Here is a 21,572-nt window from a genome sequence, read left to right on the forward strand (position 1 = left end):
TATAAAAACTGATTCCTCCTCATCATCTCTTGCTCCCAAGGGGCTGCTGATGGGATGTGATGTGCACACTGTATAATGAGCTGACTTGGGCGCGGCCGCGCGGGGGTTAAACACCCTTTCTTCGCCGGCGGGGTTAGCGTTGTCCTGATAATTTTGGGACAAAATCGAGTATTTATGGCAGGTCTAGGTGAGACTGTTTGTTACAATATGGAAATGAGCGTATTTATGTAGGTTTGGTTTGTTATATAAGTGGTAAAGCTCGATGTTACGGCGCTGCAGGTGTTAAACAGGCGTGGCTAAGTGACGGCTGACAGAGTGCGCATGTGCGGTGGGGACATACACACGGCGCTGCTGCCTCTCCTCTCAGTGTGGGGACAGGCGGCGGGTGTAAGGGGGCTGAGGGCAGCGGATATTGGGCGTTGTAGTATCTGAGAAGAATCCTCCCGGTGAGCGGGAATCACCTCCATCATTCCATGGGATAATAATGACAGCCCGGTGCTGCTTCTCCAGCTACTAGATGGCTCTGGTGACGGTGCAGCGATCCCCCACCCCCAGCACGACCTCCAGCCCCTGCGTGTCGGTGAGTGATGAGGATGATGAGGCGCCGCTGCTTTCTCCCATTGTCTCCCGCTGCCAGCTCTTCCTGCCATATAGTGTCCACCGGCGCCTCAGTGCGCATGCGCGGGGGCTGCTGCTGCTGTCTCCTCGCCATCCTTCTGCTTGTCTCCTTGCTGTGTCCAGCTGCTGCCGGCAGGGGGCACATGTCCTGCCCTGGCATTGTCTGCCCCTGCACCTGATTACTGGGACAAGGCTAGGCCACCACTAATACTGGGCAGGGGCACCTACCTGCAGCCATCACTTACTGGTTGGGCTTCATGATGTGTAGAAGTCATTGGAGATTGTCTCTGTAGACTTGTGTTATGTTATACAGAGTTACCCTCTGCACGGCTTGGGCCCAGTTCACACTGGCGTTCAGATTGTGTTCTCTTCTGCCACTAAAAAGACAGAGAAGTCTCCTAAAGAACAGAAGTCTCGGGGGTGCGTTTAAATGTGCATTGGTTAGGTTTGGTTTGGTGTCTGTTGACTGGAGAATTATTTTCAGCCTAATGACTGTAGTATTAACGGAAGACCAGGGGGTTTCCCACGAAACAAGTTATAGGGCCTGACTTGGTGATTGGTGGGGGGTCTCAGTGATGAGACCCTCACATATCACTAGAACGGGGGATCTGATGTAACCCAGTGGGACCCCTTGTCACTCCCCGAGGTGAGCGGAGCAGCAGGAGGTGCTTGGCCGAGCTGCCCCGTTCATCTTTATGATGGAGCTGACAGAGGTTGCTGTGTACGGCGCTCGACAACCTCCATCAGCACCACAGAGATGAACAGGGCACCCTGGCCATGCATGGACAAGGGGTCCGACTGCATCTCTTGATCTATGGAGGTCTCATCAGTGAGACCCCCACCTAATAAAAAATTGGGCCCTATCCTTACTTGTTTTGTGGGAAAACCCTGTAAAGGGGGAGATTTATCATATGCTGGCACTCGTGCCATGCCCCCTACAAAACTACGCCAGGTCCGATGAATGTTTGCCCACTCTGCCGCCAGCTGCGCCCGTCCACGCTTACATGGCATGAAGGTGGCGTAGTTTCAGGAATTATCACAATTTCTTGCACTTTTGCCTTTGGATTATCTAATTTTTGGCTTTAGTTGTGTCACAGTATTTTTGGGTTTATTCTCTAGTGTTGTAGCATGCAGGGAGGTAGGAAATGGTTTAAATTGCATTATATCGGAAAAATTGATAGGTAAATTCATATTTAGATTTTATGATTTTGGTTTGTAAAGACTAAGGGGAATTTGTGTCGGTTCCTGAATTTATCATGGAATTGGTGAATCACGGATCTTGCAGTGACCACAGTGCAGGGGTTGGGACTCGGAGTGCAGTAGGCTGATAAAATGGGTCACAGCATGGTCCATGATTCATGGACTGACCACGGTGGTCTGAAACTGCCCTACCTGACAATATCCGCTGGTGTTCACATCTTTTGACAAAAAAAATTGTCAAAATATAACGACATGTTCACTGGCTTGAAATGTCTGGAGTCATAATGAAAATCCAGCATAATCTAGTATCTGTCAAGTACAACGTATGTGTGTGTTATACATGGGTGTGAACGAAGCATGTGCTATGATTATTCACATCTTATAGAGCAGGAGGTGGTGAGCAGACTTCATATATTGTCCTATCTGCAGGCAGCATACTACAGAGCAGGAGGAACTGAAAAGATTGTACTTGGTGTCCTATATGCAGACTGCATGTTATAGAGCAGGAGCAGCTGAGCAGATCGTACATAATGTTCTATCTCTATGCAGCATGTTATAGAGCAGGAGCAGCTGAGCAGATTGTACATAGTGTTCTATCTCTATGCAGCATGTTATAGAGCAGGAGCAGCTGAGCAGATTGTACATAGTGTTCTATCTCTATGCAGCATGTTATAGAGCAGGAGCAGCTGAGCAGATTGTACATAGTGTTCTATCTCTATGCAGCATGTTATAGAGCAGGAGCAGCTGAGCAGATTGTACATAGTGTTCTATCTCTATGCAGCATGTTATGGAGCAGGAGCAGCTGAGCAGATCATACATAGTGTTCTATCTCTATGCAGCATGTTATAGAGCAGGAGCAGCTGAGCAGATTGTACATAGTGTTCTGTCTCTATGCAGCATGTTATAGAGAAGGCTTGGCTAAGCTGCTTAATTTAAAATTTTCTGAGAGAAGATTTAGTATAAATTCTAATATCTATCTCTCCTATTTTTCTGTCCTTCAAGGTAGTCATGGAGGCGGAGCCATTAGTGATCATATGGTTACACAGATAGCTGTCAGTTGTTCATAGAACTGCTCCCATGAATAGGTCACATAGACCATGATTGATTTTCGACTATTAAGGAGACAAATTTTTTTTTTTCCGTAAATTACAATGCTCAGGACAAAGTCTAATGGGAGAACCTGCACTTCCTCTCTGTTCTGGACCCAATCCTGGCTTTGATTTAAAAGGACACCTGTCAAGTCGATTTGGGACACTAACCCATTCAAGGGTCCTCTTCGACTGCTGGTTTAGTGTCCCAAATCTGCCTATATGATCTCTGTCCTTGGGCACATTACAATAAAAATCTAACTCTTACGCTGCTGCTGTAAGTGAAGCATGCTGTAGTACAAACTATCTGTACAGGTACGTTGAGAGGATTACGGCAATGTCCGGGATGTCCAGGACACACCTGGGAAGACGCCCACAGCGTATGCTCAGCAGAGGCTGGGGATGGTTGCCATACAGTTGCATCTGTCCCTCGCAGCCTCTAATGGCCTCTGCTAAGCATATCCTGCACTGTCCAGCAGGAGATATAGTGTAGACCCTTATGCTTTATCATCCAGTGTTTTCATGTTGGCCGAAACCTATACTGAGCAGACAGAGGCTAAAAGGAGGCCTCCGCCTGCCCATACTTGGCTTAGTGCACTTTGCCTGTGTAGTGTGTAGAGGGCGCCCGTTCTTCATGAATCTGGAGCACCCTGCACTGCGTCGACAGAGTGCACCAACTTTTTTTTGGTAAAACTTTACCGTGAGCCGTGCATGTTAAAAATGGCGCATGGTCCGACTGAGCACTGGAACACCCCCTTCAGTGCAGAAATATGTATCAGGCATAGTGCAGATGCGACATAGATGAGTGCAAGCAGTTTGCACGAGAAAGAACGTGCAAAGTCAGACAGAAAACTGATGCAAGGTCTTTAGTAAATGTGCCCCATTCGGCGTAAATGCCAGGAGCTTACACTGAACTTGTGCAAAAAACATGATGTGACTCCATCTATTATCCCAAGGTTTTCTTTCTCCTGATCAGGACCATGTGGCCCTGTAGTGCTTCAGGCTGTTTTCATTTAGGTCATGTGTACAACACATGATGTATCCCCCACCAGCAACCACGTCTGATATAGTAATGACATAATACTCACATGGGCTGTAATAACACTGAAGGTCCTCACCAGGCACAGGAGGAGATGACTGGGACATAAGAGATGTAGGAGGCATGTACAGGCCCACTGGTGCGGATGTCTGAAAACCAGGTTTTTTCATCGGAAGCTTCCTTATAAAACTAGGCCATCTATACCTTCTTGCCTTTATAATTGCACATTGATCCCCCATTTCTTCCTAATACTGATCAGATTATGGGCATGTGAAAGTGGCCTAAAGCCAGCAGCACACGACCGTGGTCTGTCTATGAAACCTGGACCAACCACAATGCAGAGGATAGGACTCAGAGCATCATACAATACTTGGAGTCCCTGCTTCCCAGCAAAACGGCAGCGCGCCGTACTGTGGGAAGCAGGGACTCCTTGTATCAGAATCCCATCTTCTGCACTGTTGTTGGCCATTGAAATCTGGCCACAGTGTGATCCATATTTCACAGAATGACCGCTGCTGTATGTCGCTGGCTTTAGGCTGATTATGAACGTCTTCTGCATCACAGGAAAAAGAGGATAACCCCATTTCACATTGCGAGGTCAGAAAAAGAAAAGAAACTTTACTGCATGATGCACTGGGAAGAGACCTAAAAAATAAATGAAAATGATCTTTTGTGAATTGTGCTATGTTGGCACATTGTGTGTCGCCCTTACTGGTCTCGTTGGATGCTGCATTATATTTTTCCAGATGAGTAAAAAATATTCCTCTTAGTTGTAGTTACCTCCCCCCAGAAACTACAACTTTGCAGACCAGGCCAGTTCTCATAATGAAGAAAGATGTAGATGATGCGGCCACTACAGAGAAAAAAAAGTCTCATGCGTATTTTTGAGTGAGACTTTTTTTTTGTGAGGAGTAAAACTGCCTGTGCAAGTGTTTATGACACTTGTACAGGTGATAATGCGACCTCTTCTCATGGAATGTTATTTAGGTATTTTGTGTGTATACATACATATGCTTTTGGTTTCCCATCTGTGCTGTGGAATGAATGACTCCTTGTATAATTATTTGTCCGGGCACCTTGTTGGTTAGCGCCCACGCCATCCCAAATTAGCAAAGCGTGGCGGTAACAGTCATTGTATTACGTTGCCTTCATTGAGCTTTCATTTCCCTCTGCATTGTGTCTTAACCCTTTGTTTGGTGGGACTGCGCCAAGAGTTATTGCCTTCCCCTAAAATCCGGAGTTTTGGCTTACTTAGTGGAGCGTGGTCCGGGATAATCCTGTATGATCGGCTCTATGGTGCAGCACCACGCTGCTTCTATGTGATACGCCAAGCAGCTGGCTGTGCTTACTACATCTTATGCATTTTGGGCACACAGCTGCTTGTATAATACAGACTTCAGTGGTGGATAATAATGTGCATAATTTATGAGTAGTAAACGTACTTCTCTCTTTTTTTTTCTAAAGGAAGAGGCTTAATAATGATAATGTATTATGTAGCCGGCAGCTGATTTGATGCTTTGCAGAAGACGCGGCCATTAGAACAGTCTTTGAGAAATGACTCGGACCATTACGGGTCTTTTGACATGTTAGCGTTACCATGACAAGCAAGTATGTGTAGTAAATTGATTAGCGCACTTCAAGATTATAAGAACTATGCCTGGAGCTTGATTTATTTGTAGGATTATTTGCTTGGCACATGTTGTCTTGGTTATACCATCTGTTTTTGACGTGTATGTATGTATAATATATATTATTTATAATTTTTTTTTTAAATGTTATATATAAATACATTATAGGGACGTTTTCAAGTATCAAATTGTTAAAGGGTTTTTGTCCATTGGAAAAAAAAAATTCGCTAATTTTATTCCCCCAATGATGTTTACATAATAAAGATAATTTTTAACCCTTTACTTTACCCTTACTTTAAATTTTAGTTTTATTTTTGTGGACGGGGACTCAGTCTAAGCACACACTTCATGATCCCTCTGTGCTGTGAGATGCTGTGTGCTGACAATGTGCTTAGATCAGCAGGGTACAGGGTTTAGCTACACTTTTCTATTTAGATTCTAAAGATTCTACTAATATGTGACAGGTTGAAAACAAAAATGAGACAGATCAGAGCCATGAGATGGATATGAGACACAATGACACACTCAGTTCTTCTACCTCGCCTATAAAACACAGTCAGCACTACTATGCCCCTCTCCCCTCAGATTCAGAGCTTATCTTGTCAGTAGAGAAGCTATTCATGTCAGAGGAATCTGCTCGACCATAGTCAGGAGTTTATGGTCGTATCCAGGGACAACCAAAATGTAAACCTAAGAACTGATAGAGACAGGTTGGAATTATATGTGTGAAGTGCTGTATTTTTTTATTAATAACATTGAATTGGAGAATGTGTTATTATGTGATCCTGAGTATATTTAAAGGACATGTACCATCTTAACTGACGGTAGAAGTGTCCTAATAAGAAGTGTTCTTCAGGACTTCTTTTATTCTAACTTTATATGCCAGGGTTGCCGCAATATAGCGTTATTAAAACTATTGTAATTAGCTTGGGGCACTCTGGCTACCTCACCGGAGCGCTTCTTATTTTAATAAAACTGAGGGTAGATGTCCTTTTTTAAGAAATGTTGTCTTTGTCTGAATACCCCTTTAACAATGTAATTGGTGAGGGACCCACTGATCACGAGAATAATTGAATGACGCGCCAGGTCCAGCATCCGTACTGCCACTCTATTCATTGCTATGGGAGCACCTGAAATTTCTGAGCACAGTGCTGGGGTATCTCCTGCATTCTTCTAGACTGTGAATGGGAGTGCTGGAGATAACCAAATGCTTTGCAGTTTCCAACACTCTTTGTATTGAATGGTATGGCAGGATGGATTCCCCATTCTCGTGATCTGTGGTGGTCCTGGCTTTCTGACCCCTAACTACCAACTTGTCATACCCCTCTGGTGGTCAGGATTAGTTGGCTACGACATGCTGTAGAAACCTTGTCCCCTTGTTCAGGTGGGACTTGTATGAAGAACCTGCACGTTAGACATGGTTGGGACCGTTTAAACTACAGACTGGAATACCTCTGTAATTTAGCTGATACAGTAACAAAATGTAACTACATGGCAATAAAGCGGCCATTGACTTAATTAACATGAATAGACTTATAATCGCAAAATTATTCCTATTACTTTGATCTTTATGAATCCTCTTGATGTCCCTGTGCCCTGGGGCCAGAATACCATTTTAATTTGGTTATAAACAGGTGCACTATTCAATAGAGTAATTGGCCTTTTTATTCTAAATTCTTGTGAATATTCCCATACTGGCGCTTAAAGGGATTGTACCAAGATTTAATTATTAAGTTCTATCCATGGGATAGGGGATATCAAACTGATCAATGGGGGTCCCTGAAAGATCCCGAGGACATTGGTCCCATTCTCAATAAGGTGGCCTGTTGTTTTTAGGCGGCTACGACACTATACTGGTTCTCACGGAGGATGAATGTTTAGCTAGTGTATTGATAGTCTCTCTCTCTCTCTCTCGTCGATGTTACATCATTGTCAACACCTGCAAAGAGTATACAATATACATACATAATATATATATATTATGTATGTATATTGTATACTCTTTGCAGGTGTTGACAATGATGTAACATCGGTTCTGCTGTTGTCCAATAAGCTGCAGAGGTAAATATTGGAGTCCTGTATTTGGTGTAGTGCAGTAGAGTAATAATTGACACGTGGAAAGTCTATTAGGCTCCTGCAGATCCAATTTATACGGCGGCTTGTTGTGTTGATTGATTAAATGGAAGACGCTACAATAATCTGCTTTCGCCCAAAGTGAATTACGTAAGTGTAACTTTAGTGAGATAAGTTCATCCATTATATGACGTTGTGTACTTGATCCTATTTCTCGTTCCTCTATGTCTTCAACGTCTTGACAATTCCTTTTTTATTTTCATATCCTATAATTTAATAAAAAAGTCCCTGCATTTTGGAATGTCCATCGTAGCCATTGCAGGGCCCATAGTCCTGTCGCCATGATTTTCACCCTATATAGCTGTCTATTTACATCTCATCCAAAGTGATGGTGGACCCTGGTGCTCCAGTGTGCAACAAGGGTCAATATGTGGACTCAGTGGGGTACGTAAAGAATCCGTAGGGAGTAAAAATAAATGCACTGAAAGTAACAGAGTGGTGAGGATATAATGTCCATGTGGGTTAGGGTCTATGAGACTCAATGGTCATGCGGTATTGCCCTATACAAAACCCTGATTTGGACCATAAGTCTATCACACCCTGTTCGCCTAGCCTCGGAGCTGAGGTCCTATTTAACCGCAGTCCCGACTGGAACCTGACCCTGCAATAACTGGCCATGTTATTGACCTATTATAGCAGGTAACGTCAGGTATAGCGTGGAGCACCAGCGTCTTGGACACCATCTCCAAAGGAGTTACACAAATGCCCCTACTGGGAGGTTTGAGCTGTACATAACTCCTGAGGTGAGCCCTCTATTGCTTTAATATTTAGAGGGGTTATCCGGGTTTAAATTTTTTTTTATGTCCAGGCTGGGGCAGGATAGTTAAACATAATAAACATGGACTTACCTCCTCCGGCGCCGCCGTTGTCCCGCGCCGCGGTCCCTTCGATCCGTGCCCCTGTTTGTTTACAGGGGCACGGAAGCCGCGCACAGGGAGCTTCCGGTCCACGATGTGGACGGCTCCTCCCATGCGTCCCTATCTCTCAGCGTTGTAAGCGCTGGGAGATGGTGCGCATTGGAGCTTCCGACCGGCCGGAAGCTCCCTGTGCGCCGGTGTAATGAAACCGGCGCACAGAGAAGACCGGCCGCGGCGCGGGACATCGGCAGCACCGGAGGAGGTAAGTACATGTTTATTGTGTTTAACTAGCCCTCCCCAGCCCGGACATAAAAAAAAATTTAAACCCGGATAACCCCGCCCCCTCATGAATACGTTGGACAACTTTGCGAGCTGTCTGACAATTACACTATACCCTGCTACCGGAGGTTTCCGGTAACGCTATCACTCTAACACTACGGCGTTTGATCAAGCACTAGGAGCTGCTTGCTTTAGTAACATCTCCTAGTGCCGATAAATGGGGTGACAGGTCCTCTTTAATATTTATCTATACAGCTGAGGACACCTCAGGCCTACTCTCACACTCCTATTCATCTTCTTCACTTGTAGATTGGTCATCCATGCCGAGGAACTCCACATCTGGACAGCAAAGATCCAACTTTACGCGTCTTTGTTAATCCTTGTAAATAAACGTGTGTGTGTGTGTGTATATATATAATTTCTCACAAATCACTAGCTGTACTCCTTTTGCAATTTGTTAAGTGATTTTCCAGGGACTCTGAGCCCCCCCACCCTTAGCCCTTTTTGTATTTTCCTCGACTACACCTAATGACCTCCTAAAAATACCTGATACCTTCTTTTAGTAAGTATCTTTAACGCAGTTGTGCCATGGAACCCCCCCCCCCCCTCCCCCCCAGACTTTTATGTATTTCTACTACTTGTGTGCCCTTTAGTCTTTGCTGTCTTTTTCTATTAAACCGTCTGATTTTTACCTTCTAGTGCACATGGGAGTTGAATTGTTTCTTGCATGAACTTCTGATTTTTAGGCATTTCTGGTATGTAGAGGCCCGGTATATGTATAACTTTTCTTACTGTATATCCTTTCACCCGCACATATGGTTTTATCTGCTATGTACCCGTATGAATGTTTTGAAGTTTGTTTTTTTTTGCAGAACTTCTTCATTGCTGATAAATTCAGTGGGGATTTATCATGAATTTTTTAAAATTAATTTTACTGGAGTCATGGGGTTATTGGGTTTTGTGATAAAAATAAGCCCTCCAGGCTCATCCCAATTAGCCTAATGGAGCTAGCTAGAGTGTTATCTAACACTACAAAGGATGGAACTCTGGCTCGCTGGGGAGGGGGGGGGGGTAGCTATTAACTGACACCTTTTGCAGCCACAATGTCTCTAGAAGGCTTGAGCAGATTTTCCCCCCCATTTTCAAACAGAAGATAATGAGTCATTAAACGTTTGGACCAATATGTTAATTATGGAGTTCTAATCCATCTCAGCTTAAGGGGGACTACATTTGGGGATTTTCTATAGTCAGGGGATTCCAGGTGGGTCCATAGCAAATGGGCGAGGTTTGGTATCAATGCGATCCAGGGATTCACCTGGATCCAATGATAACAGAACACTGACCCTACGACATCCCCTTTTAGAATCTATGACTTCTCCAAGGTTCTGGACCTAATACCAGGTTGGAGGGACCCATGACCACTCCTCGGGGTGGGCAGAGGTGTGTCTGCACCCAGTATTATCTGAACACCCCTGATGCCCCTTGTCTTTTGTCTGGGAAACCATTTACCATCAAGATCTTAAGGTGTGGACTATCAGGTTCCATTAGGCCCACACAAAAGGTAACTAACTTATGAATTGGTGACACTTGTAGTTCTGCGTTCTTATTTGTACTCTGCTTGCATGATTGTTTTGTTTGTTATATTATATATAGCAATTGAATATAAAATTTAAACCTGCGTTGCTCTTTTAACTTGATCCACGAACCCCATCGTCCATGTTATAAACCTATACTCCTATTTCGGACTGGCCTTATTTTAAAGAGAACTGGTGGCAGCTTTATTGGGTTGCTAAGGTTCTGTTTCACTGAGGCTAGTGAAAGGGTTCTTCTAGCCATTCATGGTTGGGATTTATTGTTGTGCCATATCCATATCAGGGGTTGGAAATGTCACGGTTTCCTTCACAGGGTTACTGGTGTTATTTCTAGGCAGAGTAGCCTCTTGGTGCTTGGTGCTGTGTGTGCAGGACACTCTTTTAGGAGAGGAGCCGGGGTCATGGTGCTGTGTGTGCAGGACTCTCTATATTAGGAGAGGAGCCGGGGTCATGGTGCTGTGTGTGCAGGACTCTCTGTGAAGAGAGGAGCCGTGGTCATGGTGCTGTGTGTGCAGGACTCTCTATATTAGGAGAGGAGCCGGGGTCATGGTGCTGTGTGTGCAGGACTCTCTGTGAAGAGAGGAGCCGTGGTCATGGTGCTGTGTGTGCAGGACTCTCTATATTAGGAGAGGAGCCGTGGTCATGGTGCTGTGTGTTCAGGACTCTCTGTGAGGAGAGGAGCCGGGGTCATGGTGCTGTGTTCAGGACTCTCTATATTAGGAGAGGAGCCGGGGTCATGGTGCTGTGTTCAGGACTCTCTATATTAGGAGAGGAGCCGGGGTCATGGTGCTGTGTGTGCAGGACTCTCTATATTAGGAGAGGAGCCGGGGTCATGGCGCTGTGTTCAGGACTCTCTGTGAGGAGAGGAGCCGGGGTCATGGTGCTGTGTGTGCAGGACTCTCTATATTAGGAGAGGAGCCGGGGTCATGGTGCTGTGTGTGCTGGACTCTCTATATTAGGAGAGGAGCCGGGGTCATGGCGCTGTGTTCAGGACTCTCTATATTAGGAGAGGAGCCGGGGTCATGGTGCTGTGTGTGCTGGACTCTTTGTGAGGAGAGGAGCCGGGGTCATGGTGCTGTGTGTGCTGGACTCTTTGTGAGGAGAGGAGCCGGGGTCATGGTGCTGTGTGTGCTGGACTCTTTGTGAGGAGAGTAGCCGGGGTCATGGTGCTGTGTGTGCTGGACTCTCTGTGAGGAGAGGAGCCGGGGTCGCTGGGCTTTGTGCAGGACTCTCTGTTAGGAGAGAAGCCGGGGTCATGGTGCTGTGTGTGCAGGACTCTGTTAGTAGAGGAGCCGGGGTCACTGGGCTTTGTGCAGGACTCTCTATATTAAGAGCGGAGCCGGGGTCATGGTGCTGTGTTCAGGACTCTCTATATTAGGAGAGGAGCCGGGGTCATGGTGCTGTGTGCTGGACTCTCTGTGAGGAGAGGAGCCGGGGTCATGGTGCTGTGTGTGCAGGACTCTGTTAGTAGAGGAGCCGGGGTCACTGGGCTTTGTGCAGGACTCTCTATATTAAGAGCGGAGCCGGGGTCATGGTGCTGTGTTCAGGACTCTCTATATTAGGAGAGGAGCCGGGGTCATGGTGCTGTGTGCTGGACTCTCTGTGAGGAGAGGAGCCGGGGTCATGGCGCTGTGTTCAGGACTCTCTATTTTAGGAGAGGAGCCGGGGTCACTGGGCTGTGTGCAGGACTCTCTATATTAGGAGAGGAGCCGGGGTCATGGTGCTGTGTGCAGGACTCTCTATATTAGGAGAGGAGCCGGGGTCATGGTGCTGTGTGCAGGACTCTGTGTGAGGAGAGGAGCCGGGGTCATGGCGCTGTGTTCAGGACTCTATATTAGGAGAGGAGCCGGGGTCATGGCGCTGTGTTCAGGACTCTATATTAGGAGAGGAGCCGGGGTCATGGTGCTGTGTGCAGGACTCTGTGTGAGGAGAGGAGCCGGGGTCATGGCTCTGTGTTCAGGACTCTCTATATTAGGAGAGGAGCCGGGGTCATGGTGCTGTGTGTGCAGGACTCTCTATATTAGGAGAGGAGCCGGGGTCATGGTGCTGTGTGCAGGACTCTGTGTGAGGAGAGGAGCCGGGGTCATGGCGCTGTGTTCAGGACTCTATATTAGGAGAGGAGCCGGGGTCATGGCGCTGTGTTCAGGACTCTATATTAGGAGAGGAGCCGGGGTCATGGTGCTGTGTGCAGGACTCTGTGTGAGGAGAGGAGCCGGGGTCATGGCTCTGTGTTCAGGACTCTATATTAGGAGAGGAGCCGGGGTCATGGTGCTGTGTGCAGGACTCTGTGTGAGGAGAGGAGCCGGGGTCATGGCGCTGTATGCAGGACTCTGTGTGAGGAGAGGAGCCGGGGTCATGGTGCTGTGTGCAGGACTCTGTGTGAGGAGAGGAGCCGGGGTCATGGCTCTGTGTTCAGGACTCTATATTAGGAGAGGAGCCGGGGTCATGGTGCTGTGTGCAGGACTCTCTCTGTGTGAAGAGAGGAGCCGGGGTCATGGTGCTGTGTGCAGGACTCTGTGTGAGGAGAGGAGCCGGGGTCATGGTGCTGTGTGCAGGACTCTGTGTGAGGAGAGGAGCCGGGGTCATGGCTCTGTGTGTACAGGACTCTCCCTTAGAGGTATATACAGACACGTGATCCCTCGCCCATTGAATAGCCTTGAAATATTCACATATAATTTGAATCCTTGTCTGGCAGCAATAATCGTTTAGTTCGGTCTGTGCTGCCAAACTGGTTCTCGGGGCGCGTTGTCTGAAGCCATTAGCCTGAGTTATTGGCTCCTCAGACAATTACCCCCCTCACACGTGGGGCTTTATCTACTGCACTTATTTCTATTAGTGCCTCAGCTGGTCTGAGCATCCTGGCCGGGCTCACACGTGCCATCTGTCATGGACAATGCTCTCCCTGACACTGAGGCCCACAAGACGCAGGGGCAGGAGTCGGGGAAGTCCTGATGGATTTTATTTCTGTGATAATAAATGACCCCTTTGTTATGTGGAGGACACTATTTATTGGGTGGCATTTAGCAGGGCAAATTGATGAGTTTTTTTTTTTTTTCAGCAAATATCCTTTTTTTTATTTTATATTTTTTTAATTCCGGTTTAAATCTACTTAGACTGATTACATATATTTTTGTAACCTAAAACGGTCCCTTGTCCTGTTCATAGGTTGTGTCTAGAGATGAGCGAGCACTAAAATGCTCGGGTGCTCGTTATTCGGTACACACTTTTCCCGATGCTCGAGTGCTCGTACCGAATAACGAGCCCCATTAAAGTCAATGGGAGACTCAAGCATTTTTTAAATAAAATAGAACATTAAAAGAACAGTGCATAATAAAATATTCCACATGTTTCCAGATGTTTTAATTGTTAGAACACATTGAAATAACACTATTCTTCACTTTACAGTTGTTCGCGCGTGTCTCCCGCTAAGTTAGGTGATGTGCGCCGAACATCTGGATGTGAAGAATAGTGTTCTTTGAATGTGTTCTGCACTTAAATGCTCCTGTGTTCACTGTTTTCACAGTTTTTATTCTATTCTTCACATTGCAGGTGTTCGCGAGTGTCTTCCGATAATGTCGGAGATGTGCGCGTACATCAGCAATGTGAAGAATAGTGTTATTTGAATGTGTTCTGCACTTAAATGTTGGTGTTTTCACAGTTTTTTTTAATGTTTTTATTCTATTCTTCACGTTGCTGATGTGCGCGCACATCTCCGACATTATCGGAAGACACTCGCGAACACCTGCAATGTGAAGAATAGAATAAAAACTGTGAAAACAGTGAACACAGGAGCATTTAAGTGCAGAACACATTGAAAGAACAATATTCTTCACATTCCAGATGTTCCAAACATCTCCTAACTTAGCGGGAGACATGCGCGAACACCTGCAAAGTGAAGAATAGTGTTATATCAATATATTCTAACAATTAAAACATCTGGAAACATGTGGAATATTTTATTTTGCAATAAAAATACTTTTCTTCACTTTATTTTATTAATTTAATGCTCGATTTCGAGCAGCCGAGATACTCGTCCGAGTAACGAGCCGGTCCGAGTATGCTAATACTCGACCGAGCAGTATATTCGGACGAGTATACTCGCTCATCTCTAGTTGTGTCCTGTAACCTTGCATCTGGTTTCTGAAGTGAATGAGGCTACAGTGCTTTGTGGCCTTCTCCTCTTCCATCACTCCAACGTCTGGCACAGGCGTCGCATTGTGTGAAGTTACTGTGCCAGGACGCCAATGTCCCGTACCTTCTGTGTATTACTCCCTTGTTCTACCATAGACACCAAAGCAATGTTTAAAGCACTGCATCGGCTACCGCCCAGTTCACTGGAGAGCCAGGGAGAAAGGACCGATTCAGTCGGCGATGGGACCATAGGGCCACGGCGGCCGCCAATAACACATATATTATAATCGTCATTGGTGGGGATGGATTCCCTTTCAAAACTTGCCTTTTTTTCCCTTTTTTTAAAAAAAAATCCCCTCCAGAGGTATATGCTAATGAGCTAAAAAGAGTCATTCTTTTGCCTTACATGAGTCACTTTTAAAGACTAGAGGGGAAGAATCACTGCCCTATGTTATCATCCGGCTTTGAGCTACAGAATCAGAGATACAGGTAGTTAAAGATCTAGTTTCTGCCTATTAATTTATCTTTTGCTCACATGCCCCAAATCTGGCCCATATCCAAAAAACAGGATTCTGTTTGAAAGACGGGACTCTTTTATTTAAAATGACACCAGTACTATAGCTCTAGTTACTATATAACCCAAGATATGGGCCCCTGAATTTGTTTCACATCCATCCTCTAAAAGTGACCTCTCTTCTGCAAAAAGTGACTTTTTTTTTCTAGTTAACCATGTGACAATTAACATACATGGCTATGCTAGAAAGGACTTTTTCATACCCTTCCTGAGTGGGGTCATTAGTTTTAGTGGAGCTGTTATGCACATGTCTATTGCTCCATTAAAATAGTGAACACAAATTTTTGTGACTAGTGAGGTTCCCAGTGGTAGATCTTAAGTGGGTGATTAATATTTTTCAAGGGCCAACCCCTTTGACCATTCAGTCCTGAGTGTAATGCAGGTTTGTATACGCTTTGCTGCTGTACTTGCTGGCAGGTATGTATAATATATGGCTGGGCCCTGCTGCCCTGCAGGATACCTGATGACATTGTTCCCAGCACTACAGTATATGGAGTCACACTACTTATAGAAGCGCGTCTTTCCGCGTGGGATGAGTGTCCCGCGTGATGGAAAATGCTGATTCATTAATTGCATATTTTTCTAATCGTGTAAAGCTGTCACTATATGTGTTCATTAATTACACAGACTGTAGCAGCCAATTCAGTTGCTAAAGATGTATAATGAAAGCTTTATGACTCACGCCAGCCAGTAGTACTCTTGGCGCGTGTCCTGGATTTTCATTATTTTTTATTTATTTTTTTTTTTTTAATACACGAAGGAATGAGACGGATTTGCCAGAGAATCCCTTAGCTGCTTTTACTTCCTGACGTCCTGGTATCCTCTCTTGTATACCAGATTTGTTATCTATTAGGGCTATATACGCAGACTGGATCGACAGCTACGATTGCAACTTAATGATAAAGTTGTGATGTGAGAGGTGCATTAAAATCTCGATAAAGGCACACATGGGGATGTATTAACGCACTTGCGCCACAATTCTGGTGCTTCTGCGCATAAAACACTGTCTAAAATGCCTTGCACCACAGTTATCAAGGCTTTTAGACCATTTTTTGACAGCTTTCCGACCTGTCCAAATAAGGGGCGTGGCCTTTGGGGAAATGGGTGTGGCCTAGCGAGAAAGGGACATTGCTTATGGAAAATCGACCATGAATTCTGGCACACAGTTTAGACCAACTAAAAGTAGGTCTAAAGTAGGAACAGACAGTGTTATCCTTCACCAGAATTCATCATGACCGTGATAAATCTGGCGAACTAAAAGACTAGTGTTTTCCAGCTAGAAACTGGTGGAACCTGAGACATATTGTTAAATCCCCCCCACTGTGTGATAGCACCCTTAGTGTGGGGGAGGCTCCTGCTGCAGCCAGTTGTGTTGGGGCTGAGAGTGGGGACTACTCCTGCAGCAGCCATTGTTTTGGGGATGACAGTGGGGGCTACTTCAGCCAAATGTGTTTGGGCTGAGAGTGGTGGTGGCTCCTGCTGCAGCCAGTTGTGTTGGGGCTGAGAGTGGGGACTACTCCTGCAGCAGCCATTGTTTTGGGGATGACAGTGGGGGCTACTTCAGCCAAATGTGTTTGGGCTGAGAGTGGTGGTGGCTCCTGCTGCAGCCAGTTGTGTTGGGGCTGAGAGTGGGGACTACTCCTGCAGCAGCCATTGTTTTGGGGATGACAGTGGGGGCTACTTCAGCCAAATGTGTTTGGGCTGAGAGTGGTGGTGGCTCCTGCTGCAGCCAGTTGTGTTGGGGCTGAGAGTGGGGACTACTCCTGCAGCAGCCATTGTTTTGGGGATGACAGTGGGGGCTACTTCAGCCAAATGTGTTTGGGCTGAGAGTGGTGGTGGCTCCTGCTGCAGCCAGTTGTGTTGGGGCTGAGAGTGGGGACTACTCCTGCAGCAGCCATTGTTTTGGGGATGACAGTGGGGGCTACTTCAGCCAAATGTGTTTGGGCTGAGAGTGGTGGTGGCTCCTGCTGCAGCCAGTTGTGTTGGGGCTGAGAGTGGGGACTACTCCTGCAGCAGCCATTGTTTTGGGGATGACAGTGGGGGCTACTTCAGCCAAATGTGTTTGGGCTGAGAGTGGTGGTGGCTCCTGCTGCAGCCAGTTGTGTTGGGGCTGAGAGTGGGGACTACTCCTGCAGCAGCCATTGTTTTGGGGATGACAGTGGGGGCTACTTCAGCCAAATGTGTTTGGGCTGAGAGTGGTGGTGGCTCCTGCTGCAGCCAGTTGTGTTGGGCCTAAGAGTGGGGGCAGCCTTTGCTGCAGCCAGTTGTCTTTTCAGCCAGACAAACCATAGTAAAGGTGAAAATGACTGTGCAGTTAATATTCTTCTTTAAAAATATAATACATTTACTCTAATACCACACATAAATTATTTTTCTCATGTAATTTCATTTATTACTTCCAATCTATTCTGGGGGGTAATAATCTGTTACCCAGTCACCTGTGTACACTGTAGTAGGAGCAGAAGGTACTATCAAAGGTTAATAGCGCAGACCTTTATATCTTTGATAGTTTTCATTCTGTTCTATGCTGAAGTCTTCCGGGGAGCTGCCTACATTTATCCCAAGGATTATTCGGGCAAGTACGTCTTGATCTGAGGATCCAACTAAGAGGTTTTTAATGGCTGAAACTTTAAATATGCAATAGAATCTGGAATTACAGCGACTCCTGGCACCAGACCTGCCCTCCAGGAGAGCCCAGCTGTACAGAGCTCCCATTACATCCTGTATCGTAAGGTGACGTCTAAATGAGAGGAGCCATTTATAGGCTCCATTTCTCACTCGGGAACATGACTGTTCAGCTTCGTGTAGGTCAGAGGGAAATGTTCTTGTACAGGAAGGAGTTGTACACGCTCAGAGCGTCCAGGAATGTCGTCCCCAGGAATGTCAGCGTAACAATGAAATGAAATAAGATGGCTGAACGTACATGTTCACAGGTTACTAAAAGTTGACTTTTAGGCACTGTGCTTGGTAATGAGGTAGCGTCCTTGTGCCCATCAGATATTGATCATAAGTATTGGTGATCCTCGAAATTCTCTTTGAAGCACATCACTTCCTTGTATCAGGTTGAAATCCATATATCGGATCGGAGATATGTCAGTTGTCACTGATTTATTGATGACGCTACATCAGACCCATTTATTTGCTTTTAAAGGGATACATTGTGCTCGTTATTGATACACAACACCTCTCAGGTACAGGTAGTGTTTATACTTTGGGTTCTAACTTGGTAGTTTTAGGCCAATCTCTATTTTGGTCTTATGTTGCACAGTGGTTATAGGTGTAGTCTTTAACAAAAACAAAAATAAAACTTGGTACTTACCTCTGGCACTCCCCGCAGCTCCTCTATCCTTTTGACTTTCTGTGTTATAGCACTGATGGAGAAGGGTGCATGAGCTCTTCCCCCGCACACGTTATAATGTCATCAGGTGACGACAGCGTGCAGAGACAGAGCATATGAACCAGTCTCTAACCGCGCTGTTACACAGGAAGCCAAGAGGGACGAGAAGAACCAGAGTTAAGTACTCAGTTTTTTTGTACATTATATGTATAATTAATGTGTATAATCTGAATGGGGGTATACTGGAGTATATACCGTAGTTACCTTCTGTCGGTGTATTTAAGTGTTAAAGGGGTTAGCCGGGTTTAAAATTTTTTTTATGGCTGGGCTGGGGAGGGATAGTTAAACATAATAAACATGGACTTGCCTCCTCCGGCGCCGCTGATGTCCCGCGCCGCGGTCACTTCGATCCGTGCCCCTGTAAACAAACAGGGGCACGGAAGCCGCTCCCTGTGCGCCCTTGTACTGAAACCGGCGCACGGAGAAGACGGGCCACGCCGTGGGACATCGGCAGCACCGGAGGAGGTAAGTACATGTTTATTATGTTTAAATAGCCCTCCCCAGCCCGGCCATAAGAAATTTTTTAAACCCGGATGACCCCTTTAAATAAATTCTTATGAAACTACACCTCTTCTTCTTTTTTTTTTTTTTTTTTTCTTTGGATTTCGGTTGCCTTCTGCCCACTGGGGTATTGTGCTGCTGGAGACAGATGTTATATGTTAGTAAACAGGATTCTTAGCAATCTGCTTCATTTGCTCAGAGGCTTACATTTACTATGACTTGGTGCTACAACGTTTCTACCTGTCAGTATTTAGAAGGATTAAAAGGTTTTCGGTGAATATGGTTCAGGTTTCAGGCCCCGTGCCTATCTGGAAGTTCTGGATGGTCAGAGGAGCCGCTTCACCAATAACTGGCCGCCTTAGGGTGAAGACACACATGGCGTTTTTAGGCCGTTTTTGGGCCGTTTATAGTTAGTGCGATGTGAAAACGCACTAACTATAAACGGCCCAAAAACGGCCTAAAAACGCCATGTGTGTCTTCACCCTTAGGGTAATGCCACACATGGCGTTTTGAAACAGTTTTTGGTCCGTTTTTAAGCAATCCGTGCGTCCACACGTTCAGTTTTAATGATGCAGTTTTTGATGCCCAAACCAGGAGTGGAGTGAAAATAAAGGAGGAAGTCCTCACCGAACATGATCCACACCTGCTTTTGGGTTCAAAATTTGCATCTGAAAAACTGACCGTGTGGCTGCACCGTTTTTTGGCCCGTTTTTAAGCAGTCCGTCAAAAAATGCAGTTTGAATTAAGATATTTGGCCAAACCTGTCAAAAACGTTTGCGTTTAAAAAAAAAAACAAAAAAAAAAAACGGATGCATTTTTCAAAAACGCATGCGTTTTTTTGATGGACTGCTTAAAAACGGGCCAAAAATTGTTCAAAATGCCACATGTGGCATCACCCCCTAGACTTGGGATGTTGTTTCCGTTTTCCACAAAACTTCACTTCCTGTGTTGTCCCGTGGTCTGAGGATGCCAGTCATTGGAGCTTGCAGTTGGTCGCAGGGTTCGAAACCGTACCATAGCGTCACGGCAATCGGAGTGGGGTAGGTATGTCCATATGTCCTGCAGCTTCTTCTGCCTTTAGTAGAGACCTCATGTTGTTTTTGTAGATCTTGGTAATGTCTTGGATGAAGTATTTTATATTACACATAGATGAAGATGCCTCACATTATATATGGAGGAACCTAAAACTATTGTCCCAACCTAATGTTATTAATCTGGTGCATAAGAGGTGCGGCCGTGCCATGTGTGCATACCCCGTCTAGCTCGCTCTAGCTGTAGTGTTCACTATGTTTCAGTTTGCCCTTTACAGAGAAAAAAACCCTATAGATTGCTAAATTTTGTTTATACTTACCGGTATCTGTCCAAACCAAAAAATTTTTTGCTATGAACTTGCTAACTTCAAATATGCATAATTGACATTGAACATGTAGACAACACTTGAACCAAAAAGAAGAGAGTTCCAGAAAAAGTATATATTCAAATATTAATAAATTTTATGGTAGAAAAAATCTAAAAAGATATATATATATATATATATAAATTGGTGGACAACTGTGCCCAGGCAGATTATACCCCGGCACTAGACAATATATACAATATTTCGCACAGTGGCAACATTCAAACTGCATGATAAAGATGATGACATAAATTATCATGTAGGCACAGGTGAGAAATATGTAGCAAAAACCTGGTATGGGATTTGTACACATCAAAAATATGGGAAGACAGTAAATACATGAACAAAAAATGAGCTGTTAAGTAATCATAAAGTACATAGAAACGTCAAGCTATCCTCACCCATAGTGCGAATGAGCCCCCCCAAGTTTTTAGGATTTGTGCAATGAGTAGACACCTCTGCTGACCCCGGGCCTGGGTCTTATGATGGAGGCATGTGAGGGCACATGTGCGAGCTCCTTCTTTTCTCCTCTAATTAAACCTCATGAATTCTGGGCACGAGATGAGACAATCTTTCCAGTATAAAAACAACACTTCCTTTTTTTAATGCGATTCAGATTTCCAGTGTATTGTTCACGCTGCTTCAGCATCATTACGTGGTTCTTAATTTTGGGGAAAAATTGCACATTAATTGGCAGTGGTGCAATAAATCCTGTAAATTTAGAGCAGGCGATCTACGGCCTGACTTACATTTCTTCTCTTACTAAAACTATCGACTTTGATCATTATGTTTAGCTGTATATGACCAGCAGGGACACGCTGTGTGGGGGAGATTTATCATCAAGCTTCTGAGGTTAAACTGTTCTAGTTGCCCATGGAACCAATTATGATACATTTCCCCCATAATGTTCATGTGTTTTACAACGATTGCCATTAAAACGCACGGATGCATCAAAATTACGAACTGCACACAGAAACCAATTTGGGTGTATGATTTGGGTGTATGAGTACTACTCCTGGTAGAATTGCACTATAGGCGCAGGATACAACTTGTGTGCCGCCGGCTGAACCCACTTGGTGTGGAGTATAAGCCGAGGGCCCTAATTTTACCACAAAAACCTGGGAAAACCTATTGACTCG

The 21,572-nt window shown here is 45.3% G+C and overlaps 1 protein-coding gene across 2 annotated transcripts in view; it reads left to right on the forward strand.

The window, feature by feature from the left end:
• Positions 1-306: 306 nt before the first annotated feature.
• The window catches only part of SSH2 (slingshot protein phosphatase 2), a 148,812-nt gene continuing 127,546 nt past the window's right edge, over positions 307-21,572 (forward strand). For both annotated transcript variants that reach the window (XM_072138348.1, XM_072138350.1), the window contains exon 1: positions 307-580. In XM_072138348.1, coding sequence (XP_071994449.1) covers positions 518-580 — 63 coding nt within the window. In that variant the 5' untranslated portion in view covers positions 307-517. The remainder of the gene's footprint in view (positions 581-21,572) is intronic.

This window comes from Engystomops pustulosus, chromosome 2 (genome assembly GCF_040894005.1).
Source record: "Engystomops pustulosus chromosome 2, aEngPut4.maternal, whole genome shotgun sequence".
In the NCBI taxonomy this organism is placed as follows: domain Eukaryota; kingdom Metazoa; phylum Chordata; class Amphibia; order Anura; family Leptodactylidae; genus Engystomops; species Engystomops pustulosus.